This window comes from Pituophis catenifer, unplaced genomic scaffold (assembly GCF_029215685.1).
Source record: "Pituophis catenifer annectens isolate HBS135680 unplaced genomic scaffold, rPitCat1.0.hap2 SCAF_1, whole genome shotgun sequence".
Lineage (NCBI taxonomy): Eukaryota > Metazoa > Chordata > Lepidosauria > Squamata > Colubridae > Pituophis > Pituophis catenifer.
The window spans coordinates 134,789,968-134,809,089 of NW_027256881.1; the positions used below are offsets into that span (position 1 = coordinate 134,789,968).

Below are 19,122 nucleotides of genomic sequence, written 5' to 3' on the forward strand. Positions count from 1 at the left end.
ATGGCTCTCCAAAAAGCTTACAGTAGCTAGAGCGATGAAGATTATGATGATGCTATGTCAATGATGCAGCAAGTGAGGTGGTGATAATACGTGCATCATGACATGTTGTGCAATTGATACAAAATATGTAATTGAGCTGTGGTGGCGCAGTGGTTAGAATGCAGTATTGCAGGCTAATTCTGCCGACTGCCAGCAGTTTGATTCTCACCATCTGTTGTGGTCCGCCAGCAGAACTGGCAGCAGATTTGGACACTGAGGAAGTTGGAGAGGAATGTGGGCCAGTCCTGGAGTCTGGGGAAGGCTCGGACGATGGCTCTGAGTTGGAGGCAGAGAGGAGGCCAAGGCCATCTGGTAGTTCTTTGCTGTCTCCGGAGTCTGACATTAGCGAGGCAGAAGAACAGCATGAGCCTGTTCCCAGAGCTGCCAGGAGACAGGAACAATTAAGAAAACAGGGTCGACTTGGGAGTAAGATTTGGAGATAATTGGCCCCTCCCATAAGACATAAAAGAGAAGTGAACGGGACGTGAGCTTTTGCAGGAAGCAATTAGTTCATCTGGTCGATTCAAGATGCGAAAATGCTGTTTGACTCTGTGCCAAGTTTGGCCTTGCCCTGTGTCTGGAAATTAGCTCTCTGGCAGCATTCCACGTGAGATAGGTGGGAGTTGATAACCTTCCCCTGAAAGACTGTCAAGCCTTGCGGACTGTAAATGAAAGTAATTTACAGTCGTATAAATAAAAGAGGTTTGCCGAGACTAAGTTTGTGCTGCTTAATTTCTAAGGAAGCTTAGGTCAACGAACACCGTCTGAAGGTTGACTCAGCCTACCATTCTTCTGAGGTCGATAAAATGAGGACTCAAGATTGTTGGGGGCAATATATACCTGACTTTGTAAACCGCTTAGAGAGCTATAAAGCACCATGAAGCGGTATATGTCTAAGTGCTATTGCTACTTGTGTCAGGTCATGAAGTAAAATGATGAAAGTATATAATTTGTGAAATTTGTATTATAATGTCATAACAAACCCAATGTTTTTTGATGGCATCTTATCTATCAGGTATGTATATTTTGTTATTAGTTCAGCAGAATCTGGAAAGCCACTGCTTTTTTCATTGCAACAGTACAAACTTATCATCTGGGAACTGTAGAACTGAGATTAATTACTTAGTTTGCAATTAGAAGAGAATGAACTACAATGCTGATTAAAATCTCCAAACATTATCAGTCAGATCAATGAAAATTGCATGTAAATATTTATTTCCATGTTTCCATTCATGCATTTCCCATCATTAATCATGTGCAAATGTGTTCTTGAGGCTATGAATCTTGGCCTTCTTGTTGATCTTAATACATTTTATTTTTGGGCTGGTAGAATAAACTTGTTTCACGGTGATTGCTCAAGCATCTCAGGGATTCAGAGGGTAATTCCCTTCGTACGATACATTCCTCTCTGAATAGCACACTACCCAGACATCAGAAGCAAAACACTCCAGCCTTTTTTTTTTTTTTTTGTGCTACAGAAAGGCTGCAAAATCTGCTTCATCTTTTTCATCAGTGCCAAGTTAAAGCAGCAACTTGTTCTCTCTGGAATGGATCCAGAATCTCAAAATTCAGGAATGAATGACTAACCTCTTTCTTATTAGAGTTCACATACTGTCTTGCAAATTATTAGCAAAGCCAAAATCAACAGACACTTTGGGTTGTCTTTAAATCAGAAAAAAAAAAAAGGGAAATTGACATGTTTTCTCTCCTTCAAAATAAATAGCAGTTATTCCCCTGGAGACTGTATTCCTCAACAGTCTTTAGTGGGGGTGCAAATGTTGGTGGTTATTCCAGTCAATTCACATATTGAATCCTTATTAGCAAATAGAGGTATTTAAGTATATTGCTGTTTAATGAAGTTAACAAACAAGAAAAAGAGAAAAACAGGCATGGCATGTGGAACAACTTTGTCTAAAGTGTAGAAAGCTATATGATTAAAAGTATCACATTTGCATCTTGTTAAAGCTTTTCCCTGTTGAAAATGGGAGTATTCCTTTTAGATCCAAGAGAAGAGTGGGAGGGAGGGAGAGAGAGAGAGAGCACTTCAGATATAGCTTAACACAATTGAAGGAGACTTGATGGATCAGAAATTCAATAAATAGGCAGCTAAATAAAACTACATCGGCACTGCTTCTTTGGAGTATCAGAGTACAGCAAAGCATTCTGAAGATTATATGAATGAATATTATTCACTATGACAGTTACACTTTTCTTAAATTATTTAGAAAGAATTGTATTTACGGTATCTAATTAGACTCATTGCCCTTGTTCTTTCTTGTGGCCGGGAACCACACAAAGCTGTGTGTTTACACTATTAAATGTAAACAAAACGTTACAGAAATAATCGCTCCAGCAGACATTTAAGACTGTTACGATCCTCCTTTGTCAAATTCGGTACGTCAAAATAACACAACATCCGCTGCTGAGGTTGTTACAGATATTTATGTATGTATTAAATGATATACATTAACTGAATTGGATTTACAGTTGTAAGCACCAGGAATACCTGTCATGGTTCAGTGGCTCTGGCTCAAAAAGCACTATTTGTAACCAGTAGCTTCAAAATTTCTTTGACCCAACAGCTCCTCAGCAGACAGTGACTCAGCAGTCCTAGGTAAATTATCTCTCTGCTCTGTTCGTCTATGATTGGCTTTCACAAATTTCAGTACATGACAAACAGCAGCTGGTGTAACTCCAGGGATGCGGCTGATGGCGCCAATCTAAAACCAGAGAAGGCAAAGAGCAGGTTTTATAATATAACTGTCACGAGGTTATTAGATGCACAAAGACAGAAAACTACAGAAACACCCAAAGAAAGGGGTCATGAGAATGGCAGAGTTTACAGAAATGGTTAAACCGATCTGCTTCATTCGAGAAGAAGTAATTACTACCTTTATAAAAAATTGGAAACCCTTTATGGTCTTTTTTGACGAGAATGGATAAAAATGAACTGGTGAAGTCTAGATTTACTGATTAAAAAGGGGGTGTTTATGGGAAGATGATAACGAAGATGAACAATTTGGTGGACATGGTAACTATTATTTCTGTAACTGTTACAAAATAGATTGGAAGTATTTCTTTAGCTATATTTCTCCTGTTTTATTTCAAATAAAGGCAGACAGGTTGTTGATTGAGGTCTACTTGTACATAACACCACATCTGAAAATTTCTAACTCTTCCAGGATACACATAGCACAGTTTACACAGTATTCATTAAGCTTTCTGCCTCCTCCAATACTTTACCGTTTGGGGGCGGTGGGCATGCAGTATCTCTCGCACTTCCTGGGATAGAGATACATCGATAGTGAGATAATCTAGGTCCTCAGGTAAATGGAGAGCCTCATCTTGACGTACTTCTTCTATTTCCAGCTTTTGATTGGCCACATGGAAACCATAAACAGCTTGTAGGAAAAACCATGAAAATGAAGCAAAAAATAGGGTACAGAAAAAAGTTCTCAACTGCATACTTTAGCAATTGCTTAGGATTTTTGATTTATTTCTTAATGTAAATGGAGAATAAATGGCTTATCATGAGCAATAATATCACAAGTAAAGTGATGTGAGTAAGCTTGGCTTTTTTCAAAGCCACACGTTAAGGTCTGGAAATAATTCCATTATATTCAATTTTGCTTTTTCCATAGTTCAGGTAATTAATTTCCTTCTGCATTGCAGAAGAAAAGGAACAACTGTTTTCTTTCTACAGCACCTATTTTTCACAGAAATTCAGTGTGTCCTCAGTTTGACAAGAATTTATGGCCTATGTCTTGAGCTAAATTGTTGCAAAAGAAATTCTATGACTATTATAGTTATGTACCACCCAATAAAATATTCTGTACCTTCTATTTTCAGCCTTTCTGCCAGTGGTTTCCATTCGGTGAATTTTTTCATGGTTTCCGGGAGAGCTCTAGCTAAAATATCCATACTGATCTCTGGATTCTTGAAAATTTCTAGAGCACTAAACAAAAAGAAACAAACCATCCTATTATTAAGGAGTGAAATAATCTCTAACTTTGTCACAATAAATGAAACAAGTATACCCAGGAACTCCTTTTTTTGTTTTGAAATTTTGATTACATTTGAATCACAAACTTTCAGCAGATTACTCCATTTTTCCTATAAAAAAGGATTTACTATAGTTCCTACTTCATCTAACTGAAGTTATCAGCACACAGGCCCTGATCCTACTATCCTACTAAGGACCAGGTTACTTAAGGAGTACCTTTTCCCATATGTACCTCCTTGGGTCAGGTTTTTTCAAGGGGGGGCCTCCTTGAAATCTTCCCACCAAAGAGGTAAAGTGGGTCTAGACCAGGAAAGATTGCTTCCTCTGTGGTGGCACGTCACTTATAAAATGCCCTCCCAGAGATACTCAAGTGGCACCCACATAAGCATCATTTTGATACCAGATGAAGAAGACCTATGTATTTTCTCAGGCTTATTAATTGGCTTTTAAGTCACATTTTTTTAAGAATTGGAGCGAACACCTTTACCTTACCTAGTTTGTGTATGCTTTTATTTTACATTTCATTTCATTTTATTGTTTGGCATTTTTATCCAATTTACATTTTTTAGTGAGTTTTATTATAAATGCCCAGAGAGCTTTGACTATGCATGGGGCAGCTTAAACTTTTAATGTTCAATTCCTCATGCATCTGGGCTCATTCAAAGCAGTGGTGAAGGAAATGTATTTATGTTTTCAAAGATAACCTGGACAGCTTTGTGCACTCAAAGAACTTCTTAAAATCCATACATGTACCAGATTGTTCCAGTAAAAGGTGAGAAATGGAATGCAAGAATGATGGTTACATGCCTCAGTAAGCAAAACTCTAGAATAACAAAGCAATAACCACAACCTGCGAGGGAAATGATGGCAAGGACTCATTCTGGTCTCTGGAAGGAGCTGCCGCCACATTTTATAGCCAAACCGAACAGACTTCAGTGCTTCCATTCCTTCTTCCAGCATTGCTTTCATCAAAGAGGCTTGTTCATACCGCTTTTGTGACACACAACCAGCTTCGTGGTATCCTTGAAATTTATACCAAAAAAAGAAAAAAGGAATGGCACCTGGAATGAGGACAGAATGAGGAGTGTATCAAAACAGATGTTGAAGGAATGACTACCTCGGAAGGTGAGCCTGCTATCGGCATTATCTGGTCGCAGGGACATCCGAAACTCTGCCCGGCTGGTAAACATCCGATACGGCTCTTTGGTGCCAAGAGTGGTAAGATCATCAATCAAAACTCCAATGTATCCCTCGGTGCGACTGATGATAAAAGGAGGCTTCTCTTGGATCCGCAAGCCTGCATTGATTCCAGCAACAATACCCTGCAAGTTGACCATGGGTTAATAGGAGTTATAAGGCATATATGACTGGATAGCAAATATTATTGGTCTGTTTGATGGATGCTGTTGCCCACTGTTTTGGACTTGAGCTACTTTAACTGTAGAGCAGTAGGGGGCAACCAATGATTCATATATGGCTCTCCAATGTCCTATTTGGGCCCCCAAATCATCTGGTCATCCCATAGAAGTTTGGCAGCTATAACTGAACTGTGACAAAAATTTTCTTTAGTACTTCAAAAACAAAGGGTGAGACATGGGTGTGAGAGGCCTACAGGAGGCAAATCATTTCTGTTCTTATCTTTAATGCTCTGTCTCTGTAAATCAATAGTCTAAAAATGTTTACATCTGTCTAGTCACATCTACATATTAGTGGTGGGGAGAGTCAGCAGGTCAGGAGACTGAATTGAAACTCGTAATTCTTTATGAATTGCCTACCTCTGCCCTAGAGAGAATCAACCTGAAAGGCCTAGGGGGGAAAAAAAAACATGAGCCAAGAATTCCAGCAGAAGAAAAACTGAAAATCTTAAAAGAATGCAAACAACAAATAGTTTAGAGTAAGAAGAATAAGACCTAAAGGGGAACCTCAGAGAAGAAAGCTGGTGCAATGACCAACAGCTATGTAGATGATGCCAACAGACAGCAGAAGCTCAGGTTCACTTTGTTACCAATTAAGATACTTTCTAAATGCAAGTGTCTGAAATATTAGCAAATGAAGCTGGTCAAGTGGGGAGAGGGATGTGTTTATAGGGCTAGCCATTAATGTCTGATTAAGTATCGTATTTTTCGGAGTATAAGGCACACTTTTTTCCCTCCTAAAAGAGGCTGAAAATTTGGGTGCATCTTATACCCCAAATGTAACCCTGTGCACGGTGCCCAAAATGGCTGCCCAGAACAGCTGCTGCCTTCTCTTACCTCTTCCATGCTTGGCCTGCTTTAGTTACTGGAGCTCCCTTCGAAGATCAGATGTGCTTTTGAAACTGTTTTTCAGCCCCAACACAAGCAAAGCGATCTTCCGTGCTTTGTCTGCTTTTCTAATTGCTGCTCCTCTGATGATCAGCTGTGCTTTAGAAGCTGTTTTTTTAGCTCCAACCAGCCCCAACCTCAAAACCAGTGAGCGAACTAATGTGCTGAACCTGACCAGGCTAAGGACTAGCCAGATGAATACCTGGTAGGCAGAATTCCCCCCCCTCCGCATTTTCCTCCCCAAAAACTAAGGTGCATCTTATACTCCGGTGTGTCTTATATGCCAAAAAATACAGTAACTTTTGATTTGAAACACCCTTAATGCATCAAATTGTGTGCAAACAAAATAATTATTTACACATGTCCAGTGACATCCCTGTTCTCTTGTATAATTTTTCCTTTAGATAGAGTTTAGAACCAAGCATCCTTTTATTCAGAAAAATATGGTTCGTGCCTCTACCTTTTCAATGTCTAAGCCAGATTCATTTTTTTCGCTGTCATTATTAATACTAATACAGCTTTCCAAAACAATAAAACAAAGATCCCTGGCTTCATCTCTTTACCCCTTCGAGGCACTTTGCTATTCAACCCAAATATTCATTTGTTAAGCATGTATCCTCTTGAATATTAAGATAAGTGACTGGACCTACGGCAGCCAGAACCCCAGATTTCCTCTAGGACAAGAGTAAATTCCCTCATTGCACGCATTCTAAAGGTGTGTGAAAAGGGCATTGTTGTGTGTTCCAAGAAAGCCCTGACAAGAATGAGGAACTGTCATTTAATCTGAATGAACTAGTAAAAGTGTCTTGTGGCTAAATGTCACTGATGAAATTAGTATTGCAGATGCCCGCTCTGAATCTTGGTCCACTTCCTGCATGCTTTTCTCAAGTCACCCACCTGGGCTGCAGCTTCCTCATAGCCTGTTGTACCATTAATCTGTCCCGCAAAGAACAGCCGCTGTACCAGACGAGATTCCAGGGAGGCGCTCAGCTGACGTGGATCCAGATAGTCATACTGAACTCCATAGCCTGGTATGGATAAAATGGATAAAATGGTTTCACAAACGATGTTTGTCAAATGCACATGGAAAACGTAACTCTACAAATCTGGTTGTTAAGTATTTCTACGGGTGCTGAACAACGTGCTGATGTACAGATCTGATTAGTGAACCATTTCTCTGAAAGGAGGAAAAGATGCCTCCACACTGAACAGATAAAATCCCTCTATGAGTGGGAGGATATAGGAAATAACATGATTTTCCAAATCTGCTTACTGAAAAACTTGACCTTCCAACTTCTCACCTGGCTGTATCATCTTAGCATGTTCCAAGCCTCTGATAAGACTGAGGATTTTTTCCTGGATTTCAGAAGGCAGGGTCAGGGACATTCCCTGTGGGTATATGACATTGGAATCCAGACCTTCAGGCTCCAGCCAGACCTGATGCTGGCGATTCGGAAAACGTAGAACTTTAGACTCAAGGGAAGGGCAGTATCTAGATACAGGACAGATAGCTAAATCAGAATGTCGACACCATCAGGAAACTAATCTATTCATTTGTATGCCCCCAATTCCCAATGACTAGGCAGCTCGTAAGTCAAAACAAAAATACAATATGAAACAAGCAAAAAAAGAATAATAGATGACAGAAGCCAGATGAGAACAGAAAAAAGAAACAACTCCATGCAACCCACTGGGCCTTCACTCACACACCTGAAAGGCCTGGGAGGGACTAGTAAGATTCCCTTGTGCCTCATCTTTGTGGTGAATTCCTCAACTTCTAATACAGGGATCAATAACACTTAAAGCCTTGTGAGTAGAACACCAAGTCAGTTCAAAAACTGCCATAAAAAATGTAATGTTTGATTGTAACTTTAGGAAAAAACAGATTAAATTAAAGAGGATTTAATGATACCTTTTAATATTATTAGAATATTAAAACTATGATTAAAGTTATATTAAGTTATAGTTGTGGGATCATCTAGTTTTTAGAATGCGGCTCCTGGCATCCTGCTCAAAAACCTTCAACAAGAGGAAATGAAACTGTAGAAATCATGACTCAGTATAATCCGGTTGCATTTGTGCCTCTTTTTTCTTGACAGTTATTTTTCGTTTTGGCTGCACAGATTAACATTTAGATTTTAAGCTCCTCAGTATTTATGTTTATCTTCTTATTTTATTTTAGGGCTTTAGTATACTTTGTCAAGTATCACAGAGATTAATGGTAGTAATATGGCATCTATGGTTATCACTAGAGGGCATCCAATATACAGTCTTGTGAAAAAAATGTATACCCTCTTTGAGTTCTATGGTTTTCGGTATCAGGACATAATAAATATCATCTGGTCTTCAGCAGTTCTTAAATTAAGATAAATGCAACCTCAGATGAACAACAAGACATGACACATTACATCAATTCACCGTGGCTTATAATATAGTAAAAATGTTTAAATAACAACAGAAAACAGCAGTAACTCTCAGACTGAACAGCCAACAACCAATACATATTAATTTCTTGAAAGAAATTGAAAGCAAGCACCATCTTTATTCCCAAAGGGCTATCACATCATATGCTGACTACCGCTCATTTTTAAAAATAAAATATTTAAAAACTTCTTTTGGTTTCTACAATGCTATACAAAATCATATGACAGTACTTGCCATCTGGAAAAGTGGCTGAGCCTAGCACTTCACACATTAAAAAATGTAATAAGAGACTCACCGGGGTCCTTTTACTGTTTCTTTGATGTGATTGCTCAGGTGAAGATGCTCATGGATGATCTGCTCTACCTCAGGGTTGGTGTGGGTCAAGTAACAGGGCAACTGATCTTCTGGCTGTAAAATAATGGTCAGGATTTGGTGAATGCATTAAATAATTTTTATACATGCCAAATATAAACTCGTTGGATTCCGCCCACTGGGAAAAAAAATAATCAAAAGCTAATTAGAATTCCTAGAGGAATCAAATGTCATTCAGAAAACTGAGCACCTTGTTCTTTCCAATGGTGATTCATTTTTAAAATTATTCTTTGCTCAATAAACAATCAGTTAAATACAATCATCACAAACTGGGATCTATTGCAGGGGTCCCCAACCTCTGTGCTGTGGCTCACTAGTGGGCCGTGAGCTGCTTGCAACTGGGCCGTGGAAACGGCAGGTAGGTAAGCACGTGTGCACATCCCCACTTGCTCAAGCAGTGGGCAAGTTTGTGTATGCGTGCTCTATTTGCGTAAGTGGCATGTTCGCACAAATGGAGCTGCATGCACATGTGTGCTTGTTGGCCGCTCTCGCGAACCATCCCCTCTTCCCTCCCCCCCCCCCCCCCGCAGGCTGATCCGCAAAGCTGGAAAGGTTGGGGAACTCTGATCTACTGGATAAAGATTCTCCCTCTCCTGCATGCAAGGAAGTAAGGGAGAAATCTTATATCAACCGAGGAAGCCTTTATGCAGCACTGTATACTTTTACAAATACTTTTTTTAATGCTATTAGCATTAAACATTAATCCTAAATGCTATAGTGTTAAATAGTACATAAAAGTATATACAATGTTCAAGAAGGGAATGAGGATGAAGAGCTGGAGTGTAAGAATCATATGGCAGCTCTATATTAGAAAACTATCCAGTAGATGACAAGGAAAGATATCCTTTAAATACTGTAAAACAGAATTACACAATCTAAGATTGTGGGATGCAAAGTCCCCAAACATTCTTCCTAAACTAAACATTCTTCACTAAACATATTTGATTGTAAATATATTTTAATTAACTTAATTAATTTATGCTATCTCTACCCACCACTTTTTAGAAGATGACTTGAGAATACCATTCAAAGACTTAGTGAAACCTGGCCCCTGAAAAGTTAGGACAACAGGCAGCTCTAACGTCAATGAAGCTTTAGAGAAATTGCTTCTGTAAATCTTAGAAATTCCTAACATAGCAATAGAGAAAAATACCATCTTCAGATCCCTCTATTCCACATATAGAAACAGAAAGGAAAGGAAGTGTAACCCATACGCCCTGTTTAGAGATATTCTCTGAGAACTGTCACTGACTACTGCATTAGATGGGCTTTGGCCCTGATTTAGGAGGGGATTTTCTTTTATGAAATCCGCTAGCCCAGTGATTGTGAACCTTTTCGGCACCAAGTGCTCAAACCGGAATGTGCACACATGCAATGGAGCGCTAAAAACCTGATGACGAGCTGGCCGGTGCTTACATACGCACCACCAGCTGGTCTTCAGGTTTCTGGCACTCCAGTGCATGCAAAGACCAACTGGCCAGCACGAATGTGTGCACCGGAAACCAGAAGAGCAGCTGGTGATGGCGCAGTTGCCCACAGAGGGCTCTGCGTGCCACCTTCCGCACGCATGCCATAGGTTCGCCATCACCGCCCTAGCCATTCAGACTCCTTCCATATGAAAATAGCCATGTCTTTTCATGTGCTAGAAAAGACAAGGACTATATGGATACACGTGCACTTCCCTGCATTTTCTGGCCCACCTTAATCCACACAGCTTCACTGAGGAAACTGAATGGCACAGGAGGGTTATCTGCCTCCTGTTTCTGAAGATGAGTGAAATCAATGGAGTCTCTCAGCAACCGTGGAGGAGTTCCGGTCTTGAGTCTTCCCATGGTAAATCCAATCTTCTCCAGCGTCTGAGCCAGGCCAACGGAGGGTTGGTCTCCCATTCGCCCCGCAGGATGCATTTCCAATCCGATTAGAACCATCCCTCTCAGAAATGTCCCTGTAGTCAGAATGACACTCCCAGAATGGATTTTTGTTCCATCTTCTGAGGATGGAAAAGAAAATGAAACAGACCATGTATCATACTAATTTCTGCCCTGATAGTAGAAAATTGTAAGCATCTACTGTTTTCCAGGCAAGCAGATTTAGATCAATACAGATAGCTACAGAAAAGAAAATATCACATTAAAATTGTTTAAAATCCTAAAGCAGCTTCAATCTGGTATCTTCCAGGCATAGCTGAGAATTTTGGGAGTTACAGTTCTAAGATATCTGAAGGGTATTAATTCAGGGATTGCCACTCCAAACCATACAATGTTAATGTTTAAACTTTGTATTTTACACTTATATGATCTCATCTACAACAAACATTTATGCATAAATTCTGCTCTATTTGAAAATAAAACATATGCATTTAGTCTGATGGATATCAAAGAGTCACATATTGAACTAAATCATGAAGAACAAATTAAAACAATTTACTATCCTGAGCCAAAAACCCTTGTACAAATTTTTCAAGGTCAACCTAGAAAGAGGTTGACATATTTTTCTCTCTCTCTGTGTCGCTCTCTCCCTCTCTCTGTAACAAGAACAGGTATTCCTCGCCTAACAACTCCATTTAGCAAAGTGCTGAAAAAGTCACTTTATGACAGATCATTCATTGCACTTGAACTGTCACTGGTCTCTTCAGTCACATGATCAACATTCAGGGGCTCTGTATCTGATGGGTATGTGTGATCTTTGAGTGTCTTGCAGTCACATGGTCATTTGCACATTTCACTGCTAGGTTCTGATAAGCAGAACCAATAAAGTACCTAGCAGTAAAATCGTAAGGTTGCATGGTCACATGACTTAACAACTGCAGCTGATTCACTTAGACCATGGGTATTAAGTCCATTGCAGTTGTATGATTTCTTATTATTGACCCTGCCACTTAATGGCAGAGTTGCCAGTCCCAAATGTGGGCGTTAAGCGAGGACTGTTTGCAAATCAAAAAATGATTTGATTCAAGGCTGAAATAGAAAAACATGTCTTGTTAGAACGGAATTTTATTTTTGGTGTACTATAATTATTTTTGTCTCTGCATAATTTAAGGATATTTCTGTCAATTTGAACCAATCTCCAGGGAACCTGTCTTAATATGTACAAAAAACAACAACAAGAACAGCTGAAGAAGAGTTGAAAAAGCTTCTTCAATGAGGAACAAAATGTTTTCAAAGACAAACCAGATAGGCCAGTTGCCTCTTGAAAAAACACCTTTGGGACAACAACAAAAACAGCTTATCCTTATTGGTAAAAGTTCAATGGCATCATATGACTTGCCAGAATCCCTATATTTACTTTCATATGTTTTGTGGGATTCTTTTTCCTTTGTTCCATTCATTGATCACCTGCATACTACTATTTAAAATACAGGAGAGTTTTCTAATCTCTTCATTGTCTTTAACTTTATACCATTCAACACTAATTCATTTCCGGGCAGGAAAACGGCCACACCCCTTAGTCTCACAGTTCAATGCTATACAGCCAGAAGGTGGCACTATAGCTATTGTTTTTCACTTTAGCCTAGAAACTGCCCAGAAGTTAAACCAGATGAGGTCCTCCCTTGCAGATTAAGTGGTGACAGAAATAACTATCAAACTGCTACTCTGAGAAGCAGAAATCGGAGCCAAGGTGTGGAGAACCAGAGGGCCATTGGGCCAAAAGTTTTAAGGTATCTTAAAGTTTTCTTACTCTCATTACATTGACTGAGAAATAAGCAAAACTGCTTTCTACGGTTAATTGAGCTAATTTCTAAACCAAATTCCACCCGCTACTATGTTCTGATGCAAATGAAAGGAGACAGATTTTATTATAGATTACTTTATAAAGCGGCAGCTGAAAAAGTAACCTGGGTGGGGGTGGGGGGGGGGAGAAGTCCTAGTCATGAGTACCTTATGCACCAATTATTGCTGGCAGCAACTAGGCTTCTCTAGTCCCTGAAAATAGATTTCCACAGCAATGATTCTCAGTGCAGATGGATGGAATCCTTGATTCAGGAAGCAGCACTTTCTTCCAATACTAACCCAGAATGACTCCACTGACGGAGGGTTTGCCAGGATGATTTGGCTCTGGTACAGTCAGCAGCAGATCTTCCACTGATGCTTCACAAGTGGTCAGGAGTGGGGTTTGCAGGATTTCTTTCTACTGGGGAATGAAAAAGAATTGAACATCCTCGCTTGATCAAGATCTCTTGTGGAATGAAAAGCAAACAAAAACCTTACAAGTACTAGCACGGAACCTTCTCAAGGGTATCACTTTACATGCAAGCCATTGGGTAAAAATTCAGATTCCAAATCTACTTTGCTACTAATAAATAAATCTTTTTTTTTTTTTTTTTGTTAAGGATACCTCAATTGCACTGAGGAATTTTCCACGCGGCTTTATTAAAATGTAAGCCAATGGATAACCAATATGCATTAGATTTTGTTAGTTGGTTTATTGCAATTTCCTAAAGATTTACAATTTCACTATTTACAGTTAACCAGCAACATTTAAGAAAGCTGGGCAAACCATCCAAAAGGATATTTCATGAAACAAAAAAAGCTTCCTTCCGCACTTGCAGCTGCTATGCTTTGGTGGAAATTGTGGCAGAGCTGTTTTTTGTGCATGTACATGCGCACTCAGAAGATTAAGAAGCAAATTCCCAGCAGCCACATCAAATGTTTGGGAGATACATGAGCACTGGCATCTTAAAGCAATAGGTTTAGACAGATGCTATGTCCACTTTGCAAAGTGCTCTGCTAAAGGATTTGTACAGTGGAGTACTGATAAATTATAAAGAAAATTTAGACTCTACAAGTGAAGCCTTTAGCAAAAGATCCCCCTTTCTATTTTTTTTCTCCTTGAGAATCAATCAGCATTCCCTATTAAGCACAATCAGCCCGGGTTTTTTTTTTTTAAGGAGATCTTTTCAAGCTTTTAACTTTCCCAAGTATTGGGAGATCTATTTTGGTTATGCTGTTCTGGTTTCATAAAGATTAACACCCGAGGTCTATATAATATGATGTTATTTTTCCTTCTAGGTCTTCTCATGTGTGGTTAATGAGGAAAAACAGAATAAACCACACCTATGAATTAAAGGTAGTCTTCTAAACCAATGGATCAATTCTGTTGATAGGACAAAGATCACTGCTTACAAATTGCTTGTGCCCTACAAATTTCTCTAGAGAAATTGGAACCATATGGAATAGTGGAGGAGAAAGTTCTTAGAGCTGCAAAAGGAGGGGGGGGGATTGGTAAAAATCTTTCCAGATTGAGGTATAAGTTTTATAAGGTACAAATTTCAAAAATATGAAGAGCCGTTTTCCCTATGCATTACAACAGTGTTTCCCAAACTTGGGAACTTTAAGAAGTGTGGACTTCAACTCCCAGAATTCCCCATCCAGCATGGCTGGCTGTAGGATTTTGGGAGTTGAAGTCCATACATCTTGAAGTTCCCAAGTTTGGGAAACACTGCATTACAACATGGATTTCTCACATTAAAGCCTTTGCATCTGAAGCCTTATGTATTCCTTCAGTATTTTGTACGAGGCAATAGGTACATTTTAAAAATTAATAAATGAGAATGGACATTTTCAAAGATCTCTCAGAACTAATACTATAAGACACTGTTTTTTAATACTTGGAATCCACAATGAACTCATGTATCTTTTATTTATACATTTAGCAGTATCTTTTTTCATTTGACATCTAGTAAATCCAATTGGATATTAATTAGACTTTCTTCTGGGAAATAAAATGGCAGACTAAGATAACCTATTTTTCTACTTTGCTTTTCCCATCTCACCTGCATGTTCTCTTTGTAGAGCTTTCGGTCAATCTGTGCCCTGTAACCCCAGACTGCTGGTCCTTTTCTTTTGTTTAACACTTTGTAATGCACTCCAGACTGATCACAGATTCGACCACAGAGCCCATCCAGTGCATCCACTTCTCTTATGAGATGTCCTTTCCCAATTCCACCAAAGGAAGGGTTGCATGACATTTGTCCTGCACCAAATACAAGGTTCAATTTTTATATAGAGGTATATATAAAGACACACACACACAAATGGATATAAAGGCTGACAGACAAGAAAAACAGTTCCTATGGGTTGGGAAAGCAACTTCCTTGCAATTTAGTATTAGGACATGAGTAACAATATATTTATTAACAAAGTATGGCTAGAATACAGCAAAAAGGTTAACAATTCCATACACCTTCAGTTGTGTTATGGAAACCACGTTGTAACATTTATTACAACATTCTACATTATTGGGCAATTGGAAGAATGGCAGAATAGTCTACATTTAAAATGTAAGAAAAAATATTTAGCAAACACTGTTGGAAAGAAGTTTGAAAGTAAAACATAGTCACACAGCATGCTTCACATGCTTAAATTGTTAACTGGACCATCGTTTACACAATTAATCCAATTACCATACTTGGCTATGCCCAATACAACAAATCCAACTAGCTATAATGGATGGGATAACAGAGATAAACACCCTAGAGTCCCAAAGGTGCTTTTTCAATGTCTTTTTTGTTTTTCTTTTGGAGACGCTTTGTTTTGTTGGAAGAAACATCCTTCTAGGTTCTGCTCCAAGTGGGGAAAACAGACACTGGAAACATGGAGACTGCTTGGAAAGATGGTTTAATGGTGGACAGGATCACATGGCTTGAATTCCTGAACAGAAAAGGGGCAGATACAGTAAATCCTTGGGTTTTTATGCTCTCTCTGGCTCTGCATTTCTTGGGGCCCCAAAAGAGTATCCTGATTGGTTGTCAGACTCCCAGGGGGTGGGGACCTTGCTGGCTGATGGTCACATGTGCTTCCCAGGTCACATGTGGTGAGTTTCTGCTGCTATTGTGTAGAGGGCTAATCCTATCTTTGGCAATTCCTACTATGGCTCTGCCTGAAGGAGGCAGATCTTTGTTATGTAGAATAGACTGGCCCAGGCCTTAATGGCCCATTGACAAAGGGTGGGGGGCAGGAAGGTGGGAGCTGCTTCAAAACATGCTTATCCCAGGGAAATATAATATTCTGCCTTTTTCATATTTCCTAAAATATTTCACTCTTCCAGGAAAGGGGTGGGTACTAACTTCCTACAGTTTCTCATCGAAGAAGCTTTTTCAGCTCTTCTTCAGCTTTTTTTTTTTTTTAACAAAAAAAGTCTGTCTTAAGCATCAAGACAGCTTCCCTGGAAGTTTGGTTTAAATTGATCGCAATATCCTTAAATTATGCAGAGACAAAATAATTATAATACTTATAATTATAGTTTCTTCTTGGATGAGAAGCGAAACGCTTTCAAAAGAAAAACCAGGAAATCCAGTTGCCTCTTGAAAAAGCACCTTTGGGACAATCATGACCTGGTCCTGGATGACTGAGAATCTCCACAGACACTTTCTCTTTTTGCTAGTCTAATGTGGTTGACTAGCTTATGTTCAAATGCATTCAGGCCATGTTCACACGCTCATGCTGCTTAAAGGGGAGGCTTTACCTATGGAGTCTATTTTGTGCGTGATGAGCAAAGTCTGGGCTCCCACTCGGGCAGCCGCAGCAGCGGCCTCCACGCCAGCATGGCCCCCACCGATGACAATGACGTCATATCTTGAAGTGCCCGACTCTTCTGCCGAGGTCCCGCTGCTCCGCGCACGTTGCAACCGCGACCCGATGACCGCCGGGACCGCGAGGCGGTGCAAGCCGCGACCGAAGGGCAACATCCGAGAGGAGGAGAAAGGTGAATAAATCACCGAGGCGTCGGATAAATCGTGGCAGAAACGGGGTTAAACTGAGAGCCCGGGAATGCCAGCACCATTTCACTCACTGGACGCCTCCATCTTGCCTCTGACGACAGAGGCATTTAAGGATTCTACGTCTTACGGCTTGGGAAGGTTTGCGCGTGCGCACTGGCAAGTGGGCGTGGCAACCGGGGGCCGACCGACTGAAGGGCCATGGAAACGAAAGGAAAACTCTCGTTGGTGAAAAGTCAAAGATTCTGAGCAAGCGGGCAGGATGAGATGTTTGGGCCGGGCTTGCCTTCCTCCCTTAAGGATTATAATTTTCGTTGGGGAATCATGCTGGATCTGGTCCTTATTTTGAACGATCCAAGTGGTATTATTTGCATTTGGCACTTTTTGTCAGTTTAGCCTTAGGCTATCCTGGGGTTATTCGGGCTCTATTAGGCTAGAAAGACAGTGCATTTTCCTGAAAGTTGATGGGAGCTCCATTTGAAAACCACGTATTAGAATCCAGTACGTAGAATTTGATATCGGAATATGGCTCAAGTATAAACAAGTGGATTTGAGATCCATTCAGGAGGCTATATTAATAATCAGTCACATTGCTGGGCACTCACTACTGTACAAGAGCCTAACTATCTGCTGTGATGGCACAAAGCCTCAATACCATAGTAGCAGGCATGGAAGTAGAGCCCCGGTCTATGACAGTTTTCTTATGCCTAAGGCTAATCATTCACTTTTCCTTGTGAATAAACATGGATGCAAGTGCACTCTGTCTTATTTTTGAATAAACATCCATGAGGGCAATACTGTACATATTTTCTCCAAGAATGAATTTAACAGTGTATTTCCTATGGAAATTGTGAACAATGCTAGCCCTGAATATTGAGGTCTTTAAAATGCTACATTGGCAGGTGTCAATATCTAGATGACCTTGCCAATGCTGATAACTAAGTAGGGAGATTTGGATGGGAAACTCTGTGAGTTCAAGGGTATTGGCTAGAATGGGAAGGGAGAAAGACAATAGCAAGCGTCTCTAACACTGATGAGAAGGATGCAAACATCAGGTGTCAAGCTTGATTTGAAGGCATCTTGACCCTTTTAAAAACATTTCCTGTGCAACCCACATCTGTAAACCTGCCAAGTTGAACAGTTCTACAAAATGTAAATTTCCAAGAGTTGCTTTTGAATGCAGCTGCATACCAATGGATTTAATAAATACATGCCATAAAATTCAATATCTCCAATTCTGGATCTTCCAGCTCCTATTCACTAGCTCAAATATACATCCTCCAAAATGTACTGGTCTGCCAAAATACTGAGACAACTCTGTGGTTGTCATGGAGCCTCTAAAATGCATTCTGTGTCAATGCTGATGTCCTGCAATTTTCCAATTAGGATCCCTAATGTTTTCTACACCTATTGCATACACCTATTGAGGGGTATGAACTACCAGCTAAACAAGCCAGCTAATAAACATTACTCTAGAATGGGTGTCAAGCTCAATTTCATTGAGGACCGCATCAGGGTTGTGTTTGACCTCGGAGGGCCAGGGAATGGGGCGGGATGGGGCCAGAGGTGGTTGTGGTTGCGACCATGGTGGGAGTTTGACACAGGCTCAAGATGCATTTTTCCCCTTTGTGGGAATGCGGTGGCCATAGTACATGTATAGACCAGTCTAACTGGTTGGACACTGTATGGAGCTTGGCACCGAAATAATCTGACTATGAAAAGCGGGTTCAGCTGGATACTCTCTGAAGGGCCCTATTTTGTTCTCTCTTTATTCTTAACATAGACTGTATTAGCAAAGCCAGAGATACCCTTCCTGCTACATTCCTGAGGGTTGAGGTAATCTCTGATAGCGGGGAGACGAAGAGATGGGCCTCTCGCCTGGTAGTAACTGGTACCAAATAGCCAGAGTTGAGTTTCGCTTTTGCATCTTAAGTATTGCTTTCCTAGAAATCACGTGATTTACTGTAATAGGTAAGAATGTGAAACTTATGGATGTTTTTCTATCTCTTGTATGTAATATGAGATGTGTAGCCATAATAACGCCTTCTGATGATGCTGTATTTTGATAACTAATAAAAGAGGGTGACGGAGTCAGCTCTGGGCGCCATCATCCCGAGAAGCACCTGCGTTTGTGTATTCTCTAATTCGGCCATTCATGATGAGCCCGCCAAGTTGATTCCAACATATGGTGACCCCGACGTGATTCATGGATCGAGCACGTCTCTTGGCACCCTCATACTCATTCGGCTGGAAGAGCCTCTGCA

At 40.1% G+C, this 19,122-nt stretch overlaps 1 protein-coding gene across 1 annotated transcript; it reads right to left on the bottom strand.

Annotated features, from left to right (window-relative positions):
* Positions 1-1,609: 1,609 nt before the first annotated feature.
* MTO1 (mitochondrial tRNA translation optimization 1) lies at positions 1,610-16,938 on the bottom strand. Its single transcript, XM_070955409.1, has 12 exons — positions 16,606-16,938; positions 14,915-15,114; positions 13,152-13,269; positions 10,842-11,131; positions 9,065-9,177; positions 7,647-7,837; positions 7,243-7,373; positions 5,160-5,364; positions 4,893-5,064; positions 3,876-3,994; positions 3,283-3,440; positions 1,610-2,759 (listed from the first exon to the last, which is right to left on the bottom strand). The coding sequence occupies exons 1-12, from the start codon at positions 16,826-16,828 to the stop codon at positions 2,580-2,582; spliced, it is 2,100 nt and encodes a 699-aa protein (XP_070811510.1). The 5' UTR covers positions 16,829-16,938; the 3' UTR covers positions 1,610-2,579.
* Positions 16,939-19,122: the final 2,184 nt, after the last annotated feature.

Bases quoted from the DNA above. Each gene is read 5' to 3' on its own strand.
- MTO1 (XM_070955409.1), bottom strand. From the start codon at position 16,828: ATGTTGCCCTTCGGTCGCGGCTTGCACCGCCTCGCGGTCCCGGCGGTC. The intron at 5,365-7,242 runs GTGGGTGACTTG...GTCAACTTGCAG, and splicing joins ATGAGGAAGCTGCAGCCCAG to GGTATTGTTGCTGGAATCAA. The intron at 5,065-5,159 runs GTAGTCATTCCT...ATAAATTTCAAG, and splicing joins TAGCAGGCTCACCTTCCGAG to GATACCACGAAGCTGGTTGT.